Source organism: Salminus brasiliensis, chromosome 7, assembly GCF_030463535.1.
Source record: "Salminus brasiliensis chromosome 7, fSalBra1.hap2, whole genome shotgun sequence".
Taxonomy (NCBI): Eukaryota; Metazoa; Chordata; class Actinopteri; order Characiformes; family Bryconidae; genus Salminus; species Salminus brasiliensis.
In genome coordinates, this window is record NC_132884.1 from 23,484,209 (window position 1) to 23,510,351 (window position 26,143).

General features: G+C 39.5%; 1 protein-coding gene across 3 annotated transcripts in view; it reads right to left on the reverse strand.

Moving 5' to 3' along the window:
• The window catches only part of pde4ba (phosphodiesterase 4B, cAMP-specific a), a 199,244-nt gene that overhangs the window by 49,489 nt on the left and 123,612 nt on the right, over positions 1-26,143 (reverse strand). For all 3 annotated transcript variants that reach the window (XM_072684239.1, XM_072684240.1, XM_072684241.1), the window contains 4 exons: positions 9,711-9,905; positions 7,796-7,832; positions 7,594-7,664; positions 6,486-6,535 (listed from right to left, as the gene is read on the reverse strand). In XM_072684239.1, coding sequence (XP_072540340.1) covers positions 6,486-6,535; positions 7,594-7,664; positions 7,796-7,832; positions 9,711-9,905 — 353 coding nt within the window. The remainder of the gene's footprint in view (positions 1-6,485; positions 6,536-7,593; positions 7,665-7,795; positions 7,833-9,710; positions 9,906-26,143) is intronic.

Here is a 26,143-nt window from a genome sequence, read left to right on the forward strand (position 1 = left end):
ATGGGAAATGAACCCATGATCAGACACGTTACCATTTTGTTTTTCACCAGCTATGAACGTTGCTGTCTACAGTATACACTGCATTAAAGAAGGAGATGCCACAATTATGCCAATTCATCACTTAGCTGCTGCATCATAATCATGATAGCACTGCTAAGAAAGGGATAACGCTGCACACAAGCCAAGTTTACCCAGCTGGTAAAACATATACACTGGACAAAAATATATACTGGGACACACTACACAGACTACAGCTGATGGCTGACGAGCATGTATGTATTGCATCTGTGCTAAAGAGAACTCTCAACAGTAGCAGCTGCCTAGTCTGTAAAATGGTACGACTGCAATGTACAAGGGAAAGAAAGTTCTGAATGAGGGTCTTGCGAGCTTTAGACGTTTGTAAGCTTTCATTTGTATGAAAGTAGGCCGCTGATAGATTGGGGATGGGTGGTTAAAATGAATTACTGTTATAAATTCAATAAAAAAGTAATGCTTTTTTATGCTCTTCACGCTCAAGTACACATTTTACTAAATATCGTGGCCTACTTCCACTTTTAATTCAGTATGGTTTTCACAGGGTGCCTCACACTTTCACTACAGTAGGTTCTGTAGTTCAGTAGTTCTTTCTCGGTGCCCCCAAACATCTGACGGCCAGTGTAAAAGCCAGTGTTTTTTTCGGAGAAATTCCCAAAAATGGAATTCCCATTCATTAGCTCAGGCTCATTAAACAGTGTGTGTGAGAGAGAGAGCGAGTGAGAGGGAGAGAGAGAGAAAAATGTGCACACATTCACACAGTGAAAAACACCTCCAGTGTTCCGGTGAATTCCAGCAGTGAGGGAAAAACAGGAAAAATCTGTGCTCTCCTTCCTGCCCACTGACCCTGTTTGTGTGACACACAGGAAGCAGTTTAGAGCAGACGGGGGGTCAGCGCTTCCCTCATTGTCTCCGTCGCCGTGGTTACATCACCAGCCTGCAGCAGACTGGGGAGGCCCACCCATGCCGAGTGTATGAGACTGTGTCTGAGGAGGATGGAGAGGATGTTTTTGTGAGGGCAGGAGGGATTCTCTTTTCAAAAAAAATGAGGGAATGTTGTAAAGGAGGCCAGAATGAAAAGGAGTGATTAAGAGATTGATAGCTTCCTTTCTTACTCACCTCTGCCAAATATCTGCATGATGCATTATGGAGTTGTGTATCATTCCCAGAATGCCCCTTTGGCTTAACATTCATTTCGTTTATTCGTGTTGTTCACACTATAAAGTAGTGGTTGGCATTTAAGCCATTTTAGCTATTCAAACATGTATGTAGAATATAACATTTTTCTTATTTTCTATTCTTTTTTTGTCATTCTATTCATTTATTCATCCCTGATCGGATTGGATAAGACACAATTGTCTCCTTAACCCCAAAGCACTCAATCAGTTGATGCCTGTGCTCTGTTTCTTTAGCTTTGGAGTGAAGCTATAAATCTTCCACTTTTCTACAGAACTATAAGTTGTAGTTGCACAAATGAGAGGTCTTAGTCAAAGAATTCGGTTTTAGGGAGGCTTGGATCCTGTTAATGAGAAATCACATCAGTGAGTAGTGCTATGACCACCCACTTAGCCAACATACCTTCACTGTAGCTTCCATTACAAGAGGAAAAAAATGACTGTTTAAAAATTGCTGACCTTATTTGTAACTGTGTAGTTACTACAACAGCTAACAGCACACATTAGTAGCTAATTCCCTAAAGACCAACCTTTTTAAGCCATTTTCTGAACTGAGTTTATTTATCATGGTTTCCTAGCTCACTAGCTCCATAGGCCTACACTGCCTACCCACAGTCTACAGAAAGACTGCAGCAGGGCTGTGTTTACATATGGCTGTTAAAAATAGTGTCATACTGTCTCATTGCAAAATTCCCATAAAGCAATGATGGTACGTGACTTATGGTGGGCGTGCAGCCATGTAAACACTGTCAAGATGATGGGGCCACTAAATATTTGTAACGATCAAAGAAGAGCTCAGATGGTCATTTTATTGAAATGGAATGAAAGACACAAGGATGAAGACCTGAGTTGTTTGTATGATAAGTGTGTAAATCAATTTTCAGAGCATCATTTTCACTGGCTTTTTTTCTAAGAAGTTGTAGCTCTGCTTGACCCTATGTATATTTTTACTCCAAACTGAACCTGCTTAATTCCAATACCTGATTACGTACAGACATACTTTGATGAGTTCAGCTATCCATATATGTGACTAGCCCATGCATGACATTTATGAATTCTTAAAGGTCAAGTTGTGACACTCGTCCTGTCTTATTTGACTCAATATATGCTTCTTAAAGAGCAGTAAGGCCAAACCTCTGTTCTTGCCGCATAAGTTTCAACAGGTTGCATTTTTAATACCTGCAAGGTGTCACTGTTTCGTAGCCTGTGCACTCCTAGTAAACTAAAACTGGTGTGTGGTTCAGTGGTGGAGACAGCACTGCTGCGAGCTGCACTTTTACCCAAAGCTGATTATATGCCAATAGTAAAAAAAGGTATAGATAAATGAATAAATGAATAGAACTGAATGGGCTTTTGTGGCTAGAGGAGACACACAGAAACATACACACCATTAGATCAGGCCTAACTGCTTTCAGGAAGTGAATATCTGTCCACCTGGGTTGAGAGGAAGTCAACAAAAGCCACATGCGAGCAGATTGACGTCAAACACAAACCACGGCACCTGACAGGAACATCTACTGATTATACACATCTCTCTCTCTCTCTCTCTCTCTCTCTCTCTCTCCTCTCTCTCTATCTATCTCTCTCTCTCTCTCTCGCTATATATATATATATATATATATATATATATATATATATATATATATATATATCTTTCTCTCTATATATATATATATATTTTATATATATATATTTCTCTCTCTCTTTCATCAACAATTGTCTCGCTGACTCCTTGTTCATTTTCTAGTACTTTATAAGAGCTACAGAACTTTCTCCATGATTTATAACACAGCCAATTACAACAGTACGGAGATTATGATCACTTGCCTAACATTAACGTCTACTTAAGAACTCTAGTAACTGAAAAGCTGAAAAAACTGTTACAGAACTTCTACAATGGAGTTCTACAAGACAATTGAACACTGTGGTCTGTGGATCGAAAAGGATTGGAGTTTTGGAGAACAAACAGAGAATAAAGAACACTATTTGCACTAGAACATCATAGTTGATTTGGAGTATATGGTTTTATGGAGTGATCAGTCTACCAGACTTTAAAGTGAGAAGCAGAACATGCTTTAGCTGCTAGAACTGAACTTCAGAGGTGCTGCAGATTTCTCAGAAAAATGAAGAAATTATCCTGAGAACAAGGGAAGCTGTAATAAAGGTAAAGGTTGGACTCACTAAATACAGAAATGTCTGATCATATATTTAGTTGTGTGGCTTTCTGTTAAATAATTATTTTCAGGGGCTCAGAATGGCTTAGCAGTCTAATACTAGTCTAGCATGCGCTAATACTATGGCCCAGGGGTTGCAAGTCTGAATCCTGAGCCATGCCGCTTTGCCATCAGCGGCTGAAGTCTGAGAGAGCACAATGGGCGGTGCTCTCTCTGGTTAGATGGCAATATCTCCCCTCATCCCTCTTAACCGATGTTGGCCATCATTGGCGTCTGTTAGCTGGCGTGGAGCTGGGGACCCAGAATTTTTCTCAGAGCGTGTCGGGCATTGCTGCATTGGTGGCAGTTTAAAAAAGGCTACAGGGTCATGTTTAGAGTGTAGAACCAGTTTAAATGCAGTTCAAAGCTCTCTTTAAATTAAGCTTAAGGGGAAAATACCTTTTTTATATGTCATTTTATATGTTTTATATATATTTTAATATACATTTTCCCCCCTTTTTTAAGACCTAATGTGCAATACAACAAAAGACAGCAGCCTGTCTTAACTGGGAAATCCCTGAACACATGTAATAAACTCTGTAGCGCATTCCACAGATGTACACCTCGTCCCTGAAAACTGCTGTATAACATGAAACAGAAACGCCAGTATTTCTCAAGTGCTGTTTCTTCCCTTCCAGCATTACTTCACTGAATCAAACACAGCCAAGGATTTCACAACTACTGCAGCATGCTGCTCGTTTCAAAGAAACGCTCCGATTTCTTTGTAGGCTCCAGCTTCCACTGGTGAACCGCTTTCTGATGCCACATCCATGGCCTCCCTCAGGGCCAAAGAGGGGAATTCTGTAGAATTTTCCCAGCGATTTTCACAAAAGCACTGTCCTACCAGTCAGATAGTACCGCTCCTGATATGGTATTGTGTTGTCTCCTTTTGCAGGTGTTTATGGGTGTATAGATGTCTGCAAGCCAATGTGTATTTTTGAGCGGTGTCTGTGTGTGTGTGTGTGTCCACTATTCCCTGTGGTCTTCAATAGCCCATTTACAGTAATTACAGTGACATAAGGCACAGGCTTTATAGGAAGTTTGGGTGCACGAGTGCACCAGCATGACCGTTCTCCATTTCCTACAGTCTTCCAGAACCCATATACAGTAAGTAGACTCAACAACATCAGATATGGGTAATATAGTTCGGTGTGTATGTGTGTGGGTACACGCATGAGCATGAGGGCAATGAGTGCCTGCCATTTCCTGTGGGCTTCCATAGGCCCTATACTAGACTCAACAATGGACAGCATGGTGTGTGTGTATGGACACGTATTGCCAGGCCAATCACCAGAGGCCTGTGTGGAGATGAGTGATGAAGGAGAGGTGCTGGGAATAGTGTGGGTAGTCACGTAGTACACCGCAGCATGGGGTTAGAGAGGGCAGTTGTAGATCTTCAAGGCGACAGCAGCGCATGCTTTAATGTTAGGCTGGCTTAACACAAAGAAACTCTTGTGGAACCATCTTTGTAGTAAGTCCAAAGCCATGACTAGCAAAGATCAAGTCAAAACAAGACCCCTAACTGCTTCCAGTCCTAATTACCTGATTGTGTCATTTTAAAAGTTAGCTGTCCAGCTAATGATTATGTCAATGCAATCGAGTTTCACAGTTACAAGCTTTGTGCTTTGCGTGATTTTGAGTTGCTTGGGTAAAAGTCAGTGCATTTTGGGCACAGTTAAATGACCATTTCTCATTTGAAACTTTGCTATAGCTATATTTGGTGAGAACCATGGCTGAGGCAAGCTGGGCCAAAATACTATCGATTCTAAGACGGGCCTGAGACAAAACAAGATAGATTAGAGCTCAAGGCCAAGCTTGGTTACTACTCGGCCTCAACAACAGCAACCCTTTCAACTTTGTGAAACCTTTCAAGAAATACGAAATAAACACTGATAACGTACCAAAATGCTGATAACACACCGAAACACTCCTACAGTCCTAACATGCCGACAACCACGTGAATAACATCATCAGCTCTCTGACTTCCACCAACACATTTTGGTTAAGGAAACAACATGTATGCTTTATCTGATAAGCAGTATTTGAGTTTTCATTCATGTCAATAACCTTAGCTATGATAACAAAACAAATGTGAGATCATTTGATGGCAATCATTTAGCTAGCCAAGATTAACATGACAGCTGTTAGAACCGCTGCTTATACCAGCATTTCTTCTGCTTAGCTTGAGATATAAAAAACATTTATCTCTGCAGTATGAATGGGTTTGCTTGTAAACATAAATACAGGACAAAGCAACAAAAATTTGTCTTATTTTGAAGTAAAATGTTGAGATCTTTCAAACTAGTTTGAAGAACAAAGCTTGATTCTAGATTTGTCCTTCACTCTTGTAGCCAGTGTGTGGATTTGTTCAAGTCCATCGCCAGCTCACCTGATTTAACATTGTTAAGCACTGATTTACCAAACTGGGTGTTGGATGATGAATATAAACAATACTAGGCTCCTATCATATATATATACACACACCAGGTAGCACACACACCCATTCATTCACACACTCACAAAGAGTGGTAGGTGGGAGGAAATGCTCTCAGACATGGGGAGAAAACACCAAACTCACAGACTGAGACCAGAGCCCACACTGAACCCACCACCCCAGGCCCATGGACCTGTGCAGCACACACACTACCACCCTCTATATATATTTTATATAATATTATATTATATATATATTTTATATAATATTTTATATTTTATATAAAATAGATATATTTTAAGTTGCACATAAACATTTCATGTATATATATATATACATCATATTAAGAGTTTGATTTGAAAACACCCATGTGTTTAAGGGTTGGACATTAGCTCAGCAAGAAAAGAAAAACATGAAAAAGCTACATGAAAATGTTATGGTTTGCAGGCCTCTAAAGTACTGAACCTGCCCTGTGTCAGCACAAGGAATGCCCTTAAATAAAGTCCAAGGTCATACTGCAGAGTTAGAGTCAATAAAGTCACTGTGAAAGCCAGGTCCAGTTTTCAGAGATATCCTGGCGTGTGAAAAGAAGCAGAGACAGGTTATATAGAATTTTATCTGACAGCTTACCGGAGAGGCAGACTCTGGTGATTGGAGGCTGAGTGGTGGCAGGCGATCTCCTGAACACAGAGAAGATAGAGAATGCATGCTCACAAAAAGTTACAAGTGAGATTCCTTAGAATTTAGAGTTTTGGATTTCTAGTATAAATAAATATAAATATATAAAAATAAATAATAAAATAATAAATAATAATCTGTGTTTTCCTTTCTGTTAACTTATTATCATATGCTCAGAAAACTCAAACTTTTAAAGAAACAGGGTTACTAATTTTACAGCATTTTGTTTTGCAGTGCACATTCATTTCTGTTTATGCTAATTTTGGAAACTCACACATTAAAATACATTTTAAATAAGATAGTGTAAGAGTGTAACAGTGTTGTACATCTGATCACCTGATTTCATTAAAGCACGTGTCAGTATTTGACTCTGTTGCTTTATAATTCACATTAGTTCCTGAATAATAACCCTACACTGAAAAGGACTAAACAGCTTTTGTTGGATTTTTTTTAACAACATGCTTGTGGACCAGGCCATTCATTTCACATGCGATTGCCTTCCAACGTTTTTGGACAATGCCGCTCTCAGAGTATTCCAATGTTTCCAGAGGGACCGCCAGAGGCAGAGCCTGATTTGCTCTCCATCTGGACCTAACACAATCTAACAAAGGCCTTTAACAGAGCATCCTAATTGGTTTGACGTAGCTTGCGGTAATTCAAAGGAAAAATTAGCCCTCAATAAAAGCGAGGAACCACCTTTAGTCCTTCCACTGGTGGAGGGCAGGTGGAAAAACGTGTCACTAAGGGGCTGCGAAAGGACATATGGAAAGTCCTGTGCAGGCAAATGCTCTTGGCTCATTTCATGCCTTTAAACTGGTGAAGTGCAAAGTAGAAAATGGGCTGAGGAATACGTCAGACTGCGTATGGACGGCACGGTCGTCTGCAGCTGTAGCTTTGGCAAATACTGTCCTCTTGTGGTGTAATGAATGAACAGCATCTGGTCGGTGTCCGGATGGTGGGCACAAGAGTTTTTACATAAGCTTAAATGTATGTCTTTTTTTTTTTTTTTTACTTTTTTGAATTATTATGAAATATGGTCTAGTTTTCATTGACAACTTACTTGTTTGATGTACATTGTACATTAGTCAGGACTGTGAAATTGTTTCTCACACTTCGAAGGCTGGCAAGAACCTAGACATAGACAAAGAGAGAGATAGTACACCTAGTTGACAAGTGTAACTGATGATTTGATGATGTGGAACTTAAGATTTACAGTAAATAAGAAGCCCTAAATAAGCACTCCAGTCACATTTCATGTTTACCTGAGCAAAAGGTGTGACAATTAGGTCATCTCCATGTCTGCAAAGGAAACAGGATATGATGTTATTCTTAATTCCGAGGTAGCTTAGGTTAAAAACAAAACCACGTTACGCAATGACATTGATGTCACAAATGATTTCAATTCCCAAGGGTTGACAAATGACAGCGGACTCATTGTCAAAGTATGGCCCAAAAAAGGATGCCAATGAGTTGTAACTGAGGACTCTAAATGGCATAAAAATGGGTTACAGAGAACAATCCACCCCAATCCCTGAGGTCCAAAAGCAATTTGGCTAATAAGACTTCAGTGGGAAATGTGCTGTTACGTAATGACAGGCTGTCAGTGCCAGCAGGGGCCATCAGAGGAAATCAGGCCGCATAGAGACAGGCTGGGCGTGCAGGGCCTTACTTACCCCCCATTCAGCGACACACTCAACCGCCAATCAAGCCTTTCTGAGCCTAATTTGTTTTACTCACTCTTTAGAAAAATGCTTGTCCCCCCTAAAATGCTGATTCAAGAGCTGGCATGTGTAGTCAGAGTCAAAAGTTTGGACACTCCTGCTTGAATGTGTGTTTGTCATCATCATAAAGACATTTTTATGATGATGACATTTTTATATGATGACTCGTTTGAATACAAATTTAGATAATTTAGTTAAATTGACAAATTTAGTAAAGCTATCTAGAAAGTGGGGTCTGAAAGTCTGAGCCCACTTGTGTAAATTGGATTCAAATTTGCCTGCATTTTTGTACTGACCTACAAATAGTGCAGAATCTTCAATATATCTTTTTCATGTTACTTTTGTTTACAAATTCCCTTTAACATTTACATTCAAAAGGGAATACGCACATGAACATGTAGTATGTGTAAAACAGCACTTTGTTTATGATTGAAACAGAATAACTCTACTAGTAGGCTGACATTTTTGTTGCAGCATCAACTGGTTGCTCTACTTTCTTCTCTCATTTCTTCGTTCTCTAATTTAACTGAAATACATCATTCCAGCCTTCCGGATTGAGCCTGAATGGGACATTACTCAAGAGAACAACTTTACTAACTGTCTTATTTATTACAGGCAGTGCAACTGTATTTGTCACTTGTTTTACTAAGTATAAAAACAACCTAAATTTGAACTTAATTTTCATTTAGAACATTGGCATTTTTATTTTAAATCAGACTTAATAAAAAGTCTTAATATTCCTATAAATTCTTTAATTCCTTACTCAGCAAGTAGTTTTCAGCAGCAACATCGTCTTAACTCTGCATAGAGAGGATTTCTGTGTATTGGGAGGCAAATTTCCAAATGTTGATGCTTCCACTGGTGGCAACAACAACATAAAGTATCTATGTGGCTTTTACCCCAAGAATAAGAAAATATCTACTATGTATGGTGGGGTTTAAAAGTCACAACAACCGCAAAAATGTAAGATTTTATTTTTCATTTAAACCTGGAAATCATCAACAAACAGGTAGCTATGGAAATAAAGATGAAGAAATATTCAACATTCTGAACTATTTCTAAGTAAATATATAAATTTAAGCATTTTTAAAATTTATTTTAAGAACTTTTGAAGTTCTTATGCGCACACTTGTAGAGTCCAAGCTCAAATTCATGCTTCCATAAAGCAAATGCAAGACAAAATGTAAAATATCAAAGGTTCTACTTTTCACACAAATTTGGATAATATATGTGTATGTGGATAATATAATTTATAAAGAAAGGAATGCAGAAAATAAATATTTTCAGTAGTGGTCTTAAATTGCTGAATCCCTCACTCTTTATAGCCTTAAAACCCAACGTCAAGCATGTAGGCAAAAGCCTGTAGAAAAACATTAGGCTTTTGGAGCCCACTGTTCCATGTGACATACGGCACTGCATTACATAGAGTTTCATGTGACGGACAGTTTGGACTCACAGCTCTGAGGCGATGGAGGAGTTGCGGGACATAGATTTGGGGGACAGGTCGTAGTCGCTGTCGGAGCGGTAGAGGAAGGACTCTCTCCGCTGATTGTGGCCTGGGAAGTTGGTGTGCAGGACCAGGCCGGAGCCGGGGGAGGCCTGAGGGTCCAGCGGACTGCAGCCTGCAGACGGTCCATTCTCCACATCGAAACTGCAAGCACAAACACAAGCAAACATCAGCAAGAGAAGACAGAAAAAAGCAGCCCTGTAGTATCTGCTGTGCTGTCAGATACTACAAACATTTACAAAGCGAAGGCTCAAGGTAGCAGCGGCACAAGAGGATCCACTTAATATCCACTTCAGCATTTACAAATCCAATTCAGCCACTTATATACACTTTCTGTCTTTCCACAGAACACTAAATATAGACTCATTTGCTTTAAAAAGCTATTCTGAACAGCAGCTGTGTGTATAAAGTTATGAGGGAATATCTTTAATATAGGTAAGAAGTCAAGTGCATATTAGCATCGCTGGTTTATTTATTTAAGGCTCCCATCTAAAACATGTAAACTGTAAATTTTGTAATATTTTAAACCAGTAAAATACAGGTGAAACCACTGTTTATTCCTCTAAACAAAATAAAAAAAGCAGCACCACATTCTCGAAACGTACGCTGTAAAAATGTGGTTGCCAGAATTTCACTGTATATATAAGACATTACTGTATGCTTTTTTATCATTTAATACACTGTTTTGTTTGCTTAGTCACACTCAGCAGCAAATATTAATGATGACATGCGTCTTACATCCTTCAACACTGAGGGCAGACAGCCAACCATTATATAATACATAAATTCACATTCAACAAAATTACGACAGCCTGGGAGGAACGACTACTCACTGATGGCAAGCGAAGGGGGTGGGGGCATGCCCAATATGCAAACAGAAGATGCCAGGAGCCAATGGGAAAGGAGTTTTACTTTACTTTAGGATGTTGCACACCATTCCCAAATGTACACTGTAGCTTTGTGCTTTGTTTGTACTGTTCTCTTTGGTTTATTAAACATCATGTACCATTAATGTTTGTTTTGTATGTGAAATTGTTCCAACATATTCTTTTACAATCTAATCAATGACTATCTGCCCAATATATCAATCTTCTTGTCTACTGATAATCAGTATCCATACTGGCCCAGACAAACACAGACTGGTCGACCCCCAACAACATACACAATATGAATTTATTCCTGTGGTCATTTTCTTTTGAAATCAAATGCATTAAAAATAGTTTATCCTGCTTTTGTTGGAGTAACTGTCTCTACTGTCCAGGGAAGAAGGCTTTCTACTAGATTTTGGAGCATTGCTGTAAGGATCTGATTAAGTGACAAGAGCGGTAATGAGGTCAAGATGTAGGATGATCACCACACTACCTCCTCCCCAACCCCCCAACTGAAAGTGTTATTACAAACTTCTATTACCAGAGAATAGCCTCACCAGTTTCTACAGAAGTCCCTGTAGCTGCTGAATAATACACCTAGGTGTGCAGTAAGTTTTTCTTACAGTTTGTTAAGGGGTTAAAGGATGCTCTGAAACAGATCACAATAAAACTAGTATTTTAAGAGAGCAAAATAGAGAGAGAGAGACAGAGAGAGAGAGAGAGAGAGAGAGAGAGAGAGAGAGAGAGATATGTTTGCACAAGTTTAAGCAAGCAGCCCCCTAAGACGGGGAAGCTGTGGAAAGTCTCAGATATTCCCAGCACTGAAGGAGGAAGCAGAACGCATCCTTCCACCCTCAGGAAGTCCAGTGAAGATTGGCTCGGTCCACTTCAAACGAGACATGACCCGTGGAAGCGCATCACACACAGCATTACCCAAACAGTGCTTAAAGCACCCCCGCCATTAAGCTGCACAGTGTTTGTGTGTGTGTGCTATTTCACAGGTGGCTGGGAGCAGATAGTGGAGGAGTTTCTGTTTCCACAGTGCACAGATTTGGTGGCCTCCTGCCATGGCCTTTGGCCATGTTGCCGCACTTGAGCTCAGAAGGGACTCCCAGAACACGCAAACAGCAGCAGTAGTGTAAACCACAGAGGAAGAAACAGCTGTGTAAAGACAAGAGATATGGTCTATGAGTGGGTTACAGGTTTGCTTTTCTATTTAACCCCTTCAAACAGTTTGTAGGTCCACACTTCAGTTCATACAGTGACATAATTTAACTTTTATCAGTTATCATCAGCTATTGATACATAGTACTTGCGTAAAGGGGACATATCCAAGACTTTACTTGTACTTTACTTGTACTGGGCCTGATTTTGTGTTATTATTCCGTAGTTATTATTCAGGGTCATGCCTTAGACTTTGAGTCTAAGCTGGATTTCTTTATGACAGAAATAAACAAACAACCTCAGGTAAACTGCTGCTGTTTTAAGGGAAATCTGTTGAGATTACTAGTAAGACTAAAAAATATTGATATGCCTGTTGTCAGGCATTAAGACTTTTCACTCCAGTGTATTAAAGTTTTGACAGCTATTCTAAAAAAATGGTCTTAATATATCTCAATCTACTGAATCGTAACCCCTGTATCATGATCATATTACCAGGTTCTTGCCAATACATAGCCCTACTTGCAAGCAAACCTGGATAGAAAATGTGCCTGAAAACAGTTAAAAACAATCCTAAGATGATGCCCTCGAACCTGCACTTCATTCTCTAAACGTGTGGTGTTTAGTGTGCTGGCTAACTTATCTAAATACAGCTAGACATAGACATGATGGCTCAGCATAGGCTGGCTTAGAGAGTGGGCTACAGATCCAAAATCATGGAAAGAAACTTTCATTTCAGCTTCCAACAGCAGCCGCATAAACAGAGTCATTTAGTTCTTCACCCTGTGAGCGAACTGGATGACGGTTATACAGTATAAAAAAGTGGATACTGCCCAACCCTTGTTGCCAGTTGTATTATGTCAGTTTAATGTGTAGCAGCATTTACTTTCATATAGCAAAATTCAGTTGCCTACTCATTTCCAAGGAGGGGCGTTACAAGTGGCACTGCAGGTGTCCAAACGTATACTGCCCTGCTCCTGTCTGTGAGGAGCTTGGAGCTTGGAGCATTCAAAAATCCATTTCATGACACAGAAATCTACCATAGACCCAGAGTCTCCTAATATGGTCATGACACCAACCCAGCTTCAGCTGGCCACAAACAGGCAGCTTTTGTTATAGTGCATTTAAGATGAATGGAAATGACATCACAAAAACAATGAAATGAAAACAGGATGTTTTGAATGGTAGACCTATATTTTGGAAGTTTTACAAAGTTTACGTGCTGTAGGTTTTCATCATCATTATTATTTAAAAGTTTGTAATTTAAATACTAGTGTAAACTGAAGTACAAAACGCTGATATTTCTCCAGTGTAGGCAAAAAGTAATGGAAATTTGAATGAAAATCGAATTCAATGAAATAATAAAACAGCATTTGTTGTACATTCTGCGCATTAGACACCATCCCAAATACATAAGATTAAAGTCAATGTTTTTTGCCCTGGATAACCCACACACAACCTTATCTACACCACCCCAACAGATACTTATCCACACAACCAGTGACCTCTTCCACTGTTCTCAACATCCACACACTGGAAAGCCTCTAAACACGCATACACTCACTGAGGTTTGTGATAATGGTATCTCCTGAAATGGTGTCTCATGACTGACCTTGTGACCAGTAGACAGGAGATCGCGTCAGAGTAGAGCTCAGAGTCTGGCAGGGGCTTTGTCTCTGCGAACATCACGCTGCTTATTAACAATCTCACAAAGACTCAGCAACATCCCACTATTGTCATCCCTCCTTCCCGGTAGCAACCAACAGCAATATTGTGCCACACGACCGGTCTCTGAGCATGAGCTGTAAGACGGAAGCTGGGTGTAACGGGACTCTACTATAGTAAATGAGATGCTCACATTACACTGTAAATGACATGACAGGCTCAAGTTTACAGTCAGCTCCACAGAACCTATCTAAGGCACGTTCCATGACCACATGAAGCAAGTAAGAACTGCAGGTACCCATGACCTCCATTTACCTGATACCTAATATGAAGAATTTTCTATCTTTACCTTTAGTCTCTATGGTGTTTTCCTAACCCATCGCCACCATGTCCAAATGTTTGTGGACACCCCTTCTAATGAATGCATTTAACTACTTTTATCTGCACCCATGAGCAAATGCATACACAGCTTGTCTAGTCTCTGTAGAGATGTTCTGCCAATAGAATAGGACTAACATGATAAACATGAGCAGATAAACGTGAACCTATTGGCATCATACCTAATGCCAGGCATGGGCTTGAATCATCCAATAATTTTACGGTGAGTTGAGGAATTGTGGATGAGGTGAGGTAGTGGTCATCTAACATCCTGACCTCACAAATGCTCTTGTCCCTGAATGCAATCAAATTCTCACAGCAATCCTCAAAAATAGAAAGTAGCAGAAAGCCTTTCCTGGGCAGTAAGGACAGTTACTCCACAAAAAGCAGGACAAACTCTTTTTAATACATTTGATTTCAGAAGAATCAATGGATGAATAGGTGCCCTAATACTTTTGTCCATATAGTGTATCTCTCAGTCCTAGCTCCACTTATCAGAGGGAGGCCTAGCTGCCTAGGTCATGTTAAAGCCACCCCCTTACAATCTCTTATCTCATTATCATATGCTGATGGCATTGTCCAAACTGTATGAATTGATGAAATGTATGTATGTATATTTTACAAAATATTTGACACTTAAAAATAATTTGCAATGTCCCCAACAAGCAGTTTCCTTCAGGAACAATGTATGAGTAAATTATTCAAGACTGCTGGAAGAACTTTTCAGGAGGCTCCTCAGGAAGCTGCTTGAGAGAAGGCCAAAAGTGTACAAAACTACATTGAGGCAAAGGGGAGCTATTTTGAAGAACACAGGTTTTGATATTGTGTTATTTCATAGTGTTTCAGTTTTAGATAGATATGCGTTATGAAGTTGTATATGTTGAAATGTAGTTATAGTGTTAGATGAAAATAGAAAATAGAAGCAGAACCTAGTAAAATTGTATAAGATTGAATCTGGCAAAACATTCCAATACTTGCTTAAATAAGCTAACACCAGCATTTGAGGAGTTTTGGGTTGAATTTGAAACAGTTGTATTCATCAATTCACAAATGTACAGTACATATATCTTATGTATTCAAATGTATTTCAGAATTAATTAGTTATACACCAACTACAGCAACCTTTGGAGAACTAAACCAAACATATTTTAATTGGGCAGTGGTGGCTCAGCGGTTTGACCACTGGGCTATTGATAACAAGGTTGTGGGTTTGATACCCGGGCTCGGCAAGCTGCCACTGTTGGGCCCTTGAGCAAGACCCTTTACCCTCTCTGCTCCCTGGGCGCTGAAGTTGGCTGCCCAACGCTCTGGGTGTGTGTGTACTCACTGCCCCTAGTTCACTAGTGTGTGTGTGTTCACGACCACAGATGGGTTAAATGTGAAGGACACATTTCGCTGTACAGTGACAAATACGCGCACCTTTAAATGTATTTAATAAAATATTACCAAATATATGTTTAAAATATATTTAAATATTATTGTAAAATAATGAAGTATTGTTTGGTAAAATATGCCAACAAGCAGACCACATACAAATATAAATAAATAAATTATATTCTTACTAGAAAATACCATTCTTGTTTTATTTTTGCATGGCAGTATTGGGCTTTAAATCACTAAAAGCACATGCAAAAAAGCGTACCATATAGGTACCAAAACCAAAATCGGGTATCATGACAAACTAGGAAAACCCCTTTTTGAGTATTCAAACATTTGACTGTTACTGTACCATATGGCATAATGTTCAAATGCAGGGCACAGGACCCACATGCACAAATACAGGACAGCATCTACGTAAGAGCGCCTCACTGACACTGACTCTAACTGAAAAGAGAGGATTATCTATCTGACAGCGTGGCTGATACACAAGCTCCGCCAAATCTCCTGCTTGATGGATTAGAATATGAGATTTATGGAGTGATCAGATTATGTTGCAGAGGAGGAAACTTGCTAATGATTTTCAGTCATGTAACTATCAATCTGAAAAGTCAGAAGGCCATGAGACGCTGTGATAAACCTTTAAAAACATCCACTGACTGGCCCATGTGGGCAAAAAGGTAAAGACCAGCAGCAGTAGGATTTAAGCGAGTGTGACCTGGTTGTGACCTGATGAAACAGTGTTGCCTCAACACTACAACAGGCCAAAATCTCACGAGACATCCCGTTCTCTGGGTTACTCTACACCCCCGGGAGAGTTCAAGCCCGAGAATGCTATCAGGAAATGACATCCCCCTGACCTCAGCTTTATCTGATTCATCAAGTTCCCATGACAGTGATGAGTGCTCAGGGTTCTGGCCTGCTGGTTTGGACATGAGGGGTGGGCAATTTGATGATATGTTGTCAATATTGCATTTCTGAATATACTGTGCCTACAACTGCAGTTATCATACAAAATGTAGAGGTTTGGGCTTATTATAACAGTTTGTGAACAACTAAAAGAGAAAAGAAGAGCAGACCAAAACCACCTCCATGACAGTACATACATGAGGGTAGTGTCACCAGGCGAGTGTTCAGTAGCCAGGCAGCCCACTTATTGTGATTGAGCTCCCAGTGGACCCACCTCCCGCAAGGTCCAGATTGGAGCATATTGCTATGTTAACTCTTAATACCGTTCTTTGGGTATTCATGTTTGAAGTAACTCAGACAATACTTTAGTTTTCACTAGTCTTAACCTTCACCGATCCCGATAACTTCGGTTAACTTAAATCGATTTTTGCAAATGTCGAACTAAAAAATAAAATAATAATCATTATATTATAAAATAAAACATAATTGTTTCTGATGTTTCTGATGTTCCACCATATCAAATCTAAAACCAAGAACTCACAGTGCCACTGATGTAAAGCACCCCATATTTGAGTATTAGTAGCACCCCCTTGTGGAAAATCCTCACCTGCTAAACATGAGTAATTGAGTGAATAGGGAAATGACTTGGAAGCCAAGCCCATGCTTGGTCTGTGCTTTGCATCTACAAATTTAATACTGTGATATCTATTGTCTTTTAGGCTCTAAATCTCCATTTTTGTCAGTTTTTAGTTTTCTCAATGGTTTGAACCCTGTAGCTGCTCTGTACACTGTGTAAATAATGAATAGAAACAATACAAAATGATAGAAATTACTTGGAATAAACTCTTATTTTACATTGACTTCCATTCAGAGTTAAGAACATATTTGCCTTCTCATGTAAAGTCACCATTTGGAGATACATGTTTTTATTGGACAGTGTTCTTCTCTGTAATAACATTTCTCTGGAAATGCCATACCTCAGTGGACAAATTAATAATTCAATTCACAAATCAGCTGAAGGGTTAGTTATAATCTAATATCTCTTATTTGTGCTTATGACCTGGATAGCCAAACAGCACTCTTCTGCATTTTAAAGTAGACTGCAGCTTTGCACTTCTGTAAACCTTTTATCAAGTGACTAATCAAAGTTGGTAGCATGTCACCCTCCATTGCACTATTAAAACATTAGAAGCAAAGCTAAAGAGTGATTCATTTATAAGTAGTAATGTAGGACAGACAATAAAATGTTTGTCTTTGATTTATTTATATATTTATATATGTATTATTATATTTATTATTCTCCAATTAAATGAATGCTGACTGCAATTAAGATTAAGCAAATGCAACATAGTCACACTTCAATGCAGAAGCAAACGTTTAGCTACAGATGGGATCACCTGACCATGCAGTGGAATTAAAATGTTCTAGTCCAATGGGCAGGTGCAAACTTCTGCGCCTTCACTGGATTGTGATCGGATCACCGGGGATAAAAGTTAATGCTGCATGTAGTCAGCCTCTATAACCAGTGATGTAAAAGGGAATAATCACGGATGTAACAGAGGTATTTCACTGTCACTTCTGTCACTGACTCGCACTGTTTTTTACCTTTTATATCTGAGAGGAAAAGGAAGCATGTTATGTAATGTCACACCATTTCACAATAATTTTTTTTATTATTATTATTTTAATCTAACAAACTAATACAGATTTTAAAAGCTTGTTCAAAACACTAATAATCTGGACCATCCTGGGGTCCATGAGCACTTGTTTGTGACCCACTGGCCTTTTTAGCACACACTCATTTAGGATCAAGACACAAGGTGCAACCATCAGGCCTGACCTCCGCTATTCTGTCCAATGGGAAGCAACACTGCTGGAGTGGCACTGTGTGCAAGAACACAAAGAAGGAATCTCTCTTCAGTAAATAGCTTTCTAGTAATTGAGCACGAGACTTTGCCTGCAACCTAATCCAGTACAATACAATTCCTCTCTTACACTAACATCCATTGAGTGCCCAGTTAGTAATTATTACTTTCCTGTCCAGGGCAGTGGAAATACAATCAGGCCGCAATGTTGATTCAGGTTCTTTGGAATTGTCCTGGAATTGTGTCGACTTCTCCCACGCCTAAAGAGTAACCAGTCAACTGGATGTCAAGTACTGTAAATAGAGGAACGCAACCCACAAAACAACACAAATTCCAACCAACATACAAACTCAGAAATGCGTGTGATCAAACATTACTACAGCAGTAGTATATTAGTATAGCACTGTGCAAAAATCCTAACTAACTGTTTTTAAATGATTGGTATTGTTCTTTCAGCAGTAAGTGTGTGTTATTGTGTGGCCCAGTAAAGTTATTGTTTTGCAGGTTGGAAGGTAGTAGGTTCGGTTGCTGACTTTGTGAAATCCAGCCACTGTACGGATTTCTTCAGCTCCACCAGGAGCTCGAATGATTTACTTTAATGAAGGCATAATTAAACGAGGCATTCGATGGTACCTGTAAATACTGGGGTTCCTTTATTTGTAAGTATTGTAACTATTGGCAGTAAGTGTGTTTATATAACCTCTGAATAATTTGAATGCAGTGATAAGCAGGCACAAAACCTCACACTATGAACAGTAATAATCCAAAGTTATTTGCATGCTATGTATTTTAGGTTTTGAATATTCCAACAGTCACTTAGGTTAAGTGTCTTGAATGATGGTTTGTTAGCTGCGAGAGCCACAAGGGATCTGAAGCAGACCCTAACAGAGCTAAAAACAGAACTAAAAATAATCAGTGTTAAACAAAATCAATCCCTACTTATTAAACATCCAGTTGAAAAAATAAAGAACCAGTACAGAACAAGCTGACATTTTGAGAACTTTTCAAAACGATCTCATGACATGAGTGCAGGTTTGACTTTGGTCACATGACTTTGGGGAAGAAGGGCCAACTTTTGGCCTGAGAGAAGGATTGCTACACCTCCAGGAGCTGGCGTTGAGCACTCCCCGAGCGGGGGAGAGAGAGAGAGAGAGAGATAGAGGGAGAGAAAGACAGAGAGAGTATGAGAATAAGCAGTGCTGTGAACCCTGCTTTAAATAGTATAAAATTACAGCCCAGGGCAAATGAGTGCGTAAATTACAGCACAGTCTCGTTACTTGCATGCTTTTTTCCATGACATATTTTAGTCCTCATAACTGCCTGAAACGACACCAGTCTGCCCAACATATTTTGAGGTTGTGACTTGGGAAATTAGAGAAAGCACCTCGTGAATGTTCTGGCAATATTGGACTTGTAATGATTTCTTTTAGTTCTTGACATGCTGACATGTGGGGTCAGAAATATACACACCTCCACTTAGATTATTAATTGAGTGATGCTGAAAGTTTCAAAATGTAATTTAACCTGCCAATGCCTCTTAACTTCCTGTTAGTGATCATGATTGACTACAGCTGGTAGCTTCTCTCTGCTCACATAAAAATAGCTCTGTTGGACAGCACTCATTGGTTTGACCAACACATAGTACAGTGGTTAAGTCCAAGATGCTCAGTGCACATCTGAGAAGGATGATCAAAGATTTATACATAGGACTCAGAAATGTCAGCCATGTCTAAACTGCAGATTCCTCAGTTTACTAGGTACAGTTTATAGGGAGATATTGACACTTTGAAAAGTTCTGGAAGAAGACCTAAATTGCCACCCTCAGATGAGGGAATGTGACTGCGGCCTTTAAACTCAATAACTGTCTGCAGTTGAGTGTACAATCTGTTGAGTGTATACTATGTTACAGTGTTAGCGCATTTAGGGTATTTATGAGGGCAAACTGATGTACATACAAGGGTGTTCATAGGTTTTTCAGTGAAAGCAGTAGTTCTATAAAGAACTATGACAATGCAAAGAACTATTTGCATGCTTTAATCGTTCTTTGCCTGGATAAATGGTTTTTCTCTGTAATGAACATATTGCATACGGTTCTTTACACAACCTTTTACATCTATATAGCAGCAAAAACAGTTCCACTATTTTTATGAGTAGCCTATTTCAGTACCATATGGGGCCTTTTTATTTCTAAAGTCTAGAGTGTATATTAAGTGTTAACACTGTGGAGTGTATACAGGGCTAACACATGTTAACACGTGTTAACACATAAATAAACGGCTGTACTAGGAAGTATATTTCTTAAGTGTGCCACTACACATGGCCCACAGCAAAATCAACAAACAGTCACGCTCATGAAGGTTGATTAAGTATGTGAAATCAACACAGAAATGATGGGGTGAGTATCCACATATAGCAGCTGAACAGCCAGCCACAGGTCTTTTCCAGCACAGGCCAAGGAGAATCCCCTCCAATCCCATGCCAAACATTTGATCTGCTGCCTTTTTAACACAAATCTGCCAGGGTGCAGAGATTATCTCTGCTGGTATGTCGAGCCAAAAGAGATCTTTACACACCCACTGAACGGCAGAGCATCTTGTGCATAAGCACAGAGGTCCACTCACTCATATACGAGTGCGCTCAGGGGACGCAGTGCACACATGCGCATGGAAGCACACAAATACACACGTAGACGCAAATGCATTACAGATACAGTGTGCAAATACACATGGCCGTGCACGCATGCGTGCACACAAATAGAAGAAAAAAGCGTGAAGGACATCTGCCATTATGACGTCACAGGTTGTATTTGCTTACGTCTCTATATACCCAACGGCAAAAGCATGAATGCAAACCAGACATGTAAATTATACAAATCTATTTTAAATACGTATTAATATAATGCATTACAATTCATCTAGAACCACTGCAATGCAACTGTATTTAAGGTAATGTAATATAGCTGCAGTTCATATATATATGTCCAAATGTTTGTGGACACCCCTTCTAATGAATGCATCCAGCTACTTTAAGGTACACACATTGCTGACATAGATGTGCAAATGCACACACACACACACACACACACACACAGCTTATCTAGTCCTTGTAAAGAAATACTGCCCATAGAATAAGACCCTCTGGAGCGAATAAACATGAACCTATCTGCGCCATGACAGTTATGGGCTAGAGGGGTATAACGCTCCCCTAGCAAGGGTGCTGCCAAAGTCCCATGGAAATACATTACACTGAGGCAGACAACTCTTACAATTCTGCACAAAAATACTCAATTCATACATTTTGGAGAATCGTCCTGAACTAACCCCCACCCCATCCCATAGGGCACCCCTGCCCCCCAACATTGAGCTGTGAAAAAACAGAACTGTGTTCTATAGACTGATGGTGCTCTATCCAATAATTCTGGGATTACTACAACTACACCTACACCTTCTGAGGTGATTTACACCTGCTCTACTGTATTCCTATGTTTTGTAATTACAACTGCACATACACATAAATTATAATACAAGTGTATTTGTGAAACAGGAATACAACACAAGCAGGCCTGTATTTAAATAAAGAAAGATGGACTGAAGAATGCATAAAAAATGAAACATAGATCTTTCAAGCTAAGATGACTGTATACACAACAACATCTGCAGAGGCTTCTACTGGACATCCAGTGTGACTCTAGGATACAGTATTCTGGATCTGCAAAGACTCAGCGCTATGTAGCTTATAAACAAACTTGCCTGCCAATTGGGGCAAAACCCAATCCGTTTTGAATGCGCTGTTTTTAATTCTAAGTTTGGAACACCAAACTCCCTGAGCTGTGTGTCCTAGCCCGGGACAGAAGCACTCTACTGTACAATCTAGGCAATCTGGCTTTTACCAAACTGTTGTCACTGTTCAGGCATCACTGAAAGTAAGTAAGTGAAACTAGCAAAGTGTTTAGAGTATGAGATCAACAATAAAGTAATGAATGAGAGCTGTGACTGTACATTCATACAGGGGTACAGGCTAAGAGCTTTTCCATGGTTTATATCATAGATCAGATTGTAGATGTTGGCTCAGAACTTGCCACTGTTGTTCAGCTTTAATGCACTTACTCTCTGCAGTCTGACCACTAACCTAACACTGTGGGCACGGTCATGGCAAAAATAGCATGAGTGCAAGACAGAAAGAGAGGCAGGGGGAAGGGGGTGGAGCAGACGGATTAAAGGACAGGTAAACAGAGGAGAGGTAAACGCAGGTGAGAAGTTGATGCCTCATGCATGCATACAGTCAGAAGGCAGCAGATGTTGCTTCCGAGCTGAAAAAGAAAGTAATAAAGAGTGACAGAAAAGGATGTGAAGCTGTGGGAGCCCAAAAGGAAGAGAGGCAGTGTGGGAGTGAGAGATAAACATGTAAATGAGACAGACCGGCAAAGAGACAGAGAGACATATGAGAGAGAGAGAAAAGGACAATGAGAAAGTAATGGAGCAATCAAGATCTGACCTGAGGGTGGATGCATGAAGTTTCTTGACCACCTCCTCACTGAAGTCAAAGTGGACCCTGCCTTTGTGGCAGGGGGACCGGCGGTACATTGCCCTGAGACACACACACACACACAGCCACACACACACACACCCACCTCTGCAGTGTGTGGAATACACTAGCAGCACTGGTCCTGCATGTCACTATTCACACACACTCTCTGTACTCACATACACACTCACTCTGCCACTCTCTTGTCCCCTCCCACTGAGCTGAGGTCCACAGCGCAGGCACTTCCTCCAAAAGTCCAGCTGCACCGTGGGCCTCTCTACAGGGCCGCAGAGAAAACCTGGAGTGGATTACTGAACTGGGTTCTGGCTCTCACAGATGGAGCTGGAATTAGGAGAGGTCTATGAGAATGGGTATGGTAAACCAAGGGCATGAAGGTCTATGATAAGTATGCAATCATTTTTTGCTCAATGTATAAGGTCAGTGTTTAACACACTCTTTAAAAGTATTTAGCTTGAATTCCAGAGGTGTTATCAGGTTTCTTCTAAGTTAAGCAGCATCTTTTGGTGTTTTAATTGCAGTTAAAAGTCACATTTTGGACTTTACAAGCAATCTTGGAGATTTATAGACATCTTCACAAGAAGCTCTGCATTGAAATAAAGAAATTATCCTTAATTTTAAGAAAAAATAGTTACAATAAATAGTTCTTCAGAAACTTTTAAGAATTTTCTCTTTTTTCAAAACATTTTTCTGAAGAAGAAGTGGGCATTTTTAAGAACAATTGGTATTCTTAAAAGATTTCTAATTAATTTCTAATTAATTGTCTCATGCTGGGCTTAGACTGTAATAAGGTCAGCATCTGAAATGGTCAGTTTAATTAACGTCTAATTCAAATGAATGTCTAACGATTATGAATTGTGCCTTATGCACCAACTGCTCCTCAAACTCTGAAAACAGTTTTCACAAAGATGCTGACATTCACCAGTGTTTTCTTATTTGGGATTTGTTTAATTTATGAGGACCTTTTGTTTTTGTTATGAAGATTTTTCTCACGAACAAATTTATGAAAAAAAAAGATATTGTTGAATGAGGCTCCATGTCCTTAAAGTACTGTAGTTTTAACATTTCATACATCCCTTATTCACTGTCACTTTTAGGTGTTGTTTATTGAAATGTTTGAATGTTTAGGTTGATTCTGTTGGTTCTCCATTTTAACTTAATAATAACATTTTTTAATGTGTCTCATTGTTTATGATAAGTTGTAAAATACAGCATAAAACTATGCTACAAATGGTCAACATAAGCAAACCACAAAGAGCATTGTAAGAAAATATTAAGAAATAATAAAAGACTTATTTATTTTTATTGTTTTTGAGAATTGCATTTAAAAACATTCTTATGAACACCTTATTTATTTTTGTATATATGGTGTTATGACTGATTATTTTGAATATGATCAGAGAGGAACACGGTTGGCTATAAATTTCACATAATGAACTCTCACTCTCACACATCTCTATTACAAAAAAAAAATCTTTTATGAATCCCTTAAAGCACTTATTTTTAAGAGGGTATTGTAGGGGTCATCACATTCGCCTGGTCCCTGGTCACCCTGGATGAGGTCGCCGCCTACCGCTCACTGCCCCTAGTCACTACAGAGTGAGAGTATCTGTGTGTGTTCACTGCCTTGTGTGTGTTGCTGTTGTGTCATTTCCACACAGCTTTCAAATAGGAGGTTTTGATCACACTTCAGTAATTTACAGTAACAATGACGGCACTCTCTCCATCCAGCTCTGAAGGGGAAGAGAAACTGAGAAATCCACCCCGCTAAACACACACGGCTCAGTAATGCATTAATACCACTGCACTAATAATGTGTCTTTGTGTGTGTGTGTGTGTGTGTGCGTGCGTGCGTGGCTCTATTACTGAGAATACAAACACATTCCAGACATAGCTGTGCTTCTGTAAGTCTGAGAGTCACGTCTCTCAGTCGATGACGAGGTACGGCGGTCTGCAGCTGCTGGATTACCAGGGACGTTTCTGATCGACTTGTTTACTCTGACACGGTCAGAGATTCAGTGGTCAGACTTTTCATCTCAATGGATGGCAGGCAGTTCTCAAGTGACCAGAAGACACAAACAGAAAGATTCGCTTCAGTTAACAGAGAGTCATCAACTGAGATGGTTCAGTATCACTGCAGACAATACAAAGAAAAAAATATATTTTACCAGGTAGTTGCTATGGTGGTTGCTATGGTGTTTGCTATGGTGGTTGCTATGGTGTTTGCTTTGTGGTGGCTAGATAGTTGCAATTGAGTTGTTTAGTGTTTGCTCAGTGATTGATATGATGTTGCTTAGTGGTTGTAAGGGTGATGCTATGTGGTTGCTAGGCAGTTGCTATGCTATTAATATAATATATAGTATATGGTAGCTTGACTTTGGAGAAAACTAGACAAGGTGTTGGTATCTGGGCAAATTGAAAAAAAAGAAAATGCAGAAGTGATGAGGTGTTGGAGCTGTGTAGCTCGAGCATAAAAGCTTATTTTAGATACTAAAGTGAAGCATTTTATTTTAATTTTACCTTTTTAAAACTTCGTAGTTTCTAAAGAGGAAATATTGAATCTTGATTGATATCAGTCAAAACCCAAAGTTTCAATAGTGCTATCAGTATTAAAAAGGAAAAATAAAATGTATAAATACAACTTTATAAAGAAGATAGTGTTCAAACTCTGGATCTTTCGGTTTGGTTGTGAAATCTGGGCTTGTATCGTAGCTTTATTTAGCTTTTGATCAAATGTGTAGTTCCTGCATCATAACAGATAGATAACAGAACTTTTTCCTATAGGGATGAATGGGGTGCAAAAGTTTTTTGCAGTACTAACACCCAACAAGTCATATGGGGTGCCATAGCAACTGCCTAGCAACCATCTAGCAGCACTATATCAACCACTGAGCAACCATGAAACACCTCAATAGCAACCACCTGGCAACACTATAGCAACCATCTACAAATCACTCAGCAACACTATAGATACAGAACAGCAACTCCATAGCAACCACCTAGCAACACCATGGCACTCATCTAACAACACTACAGGAAAACACTTAGCAGCCCCTTAGCAACACTGTAGCAAGCATGTAGCAACACATCAACCACCTAGCAACCACTTAGCAACTCTATACTACCTTCATATGAACCCCTAAGCAACGCTATATCAACTCAGCAACCATGAAACAACTCAGAAACAACCACCTAGCAACACTACAGTAACCACATAGAAGCCACTTAGCGAAACTGTAGCAACCCCCAGCACAATTTCACAATTCCATAGCTGGAATTAGGAGCTTTTGGCAGATACCTAATATTTGTTTGATCTTCAGAATGTTTAGGTGATGCAGGACTACTGCACTAAATGAACCGCTTTACATTTACTGGATTTGTAACCTTATAAAATAAATACATTTTAATGCTAATCCAGCTAAAAGTAGTCCTAATTCGTAGATCTTATCAATGTACCAGCACCAGCAATGAGCAGCAGAGAAGTACCTGAAAATACACCCACAATTCCACTCTATTGGTCTAGTCTAATGGGGTCAGAGATTGGATTTCTTTTCTTAAAAGGAAGTGAGTGAAACACTTCTCCAGTGTTCATCAACAGACACTGAAGAATGAATGG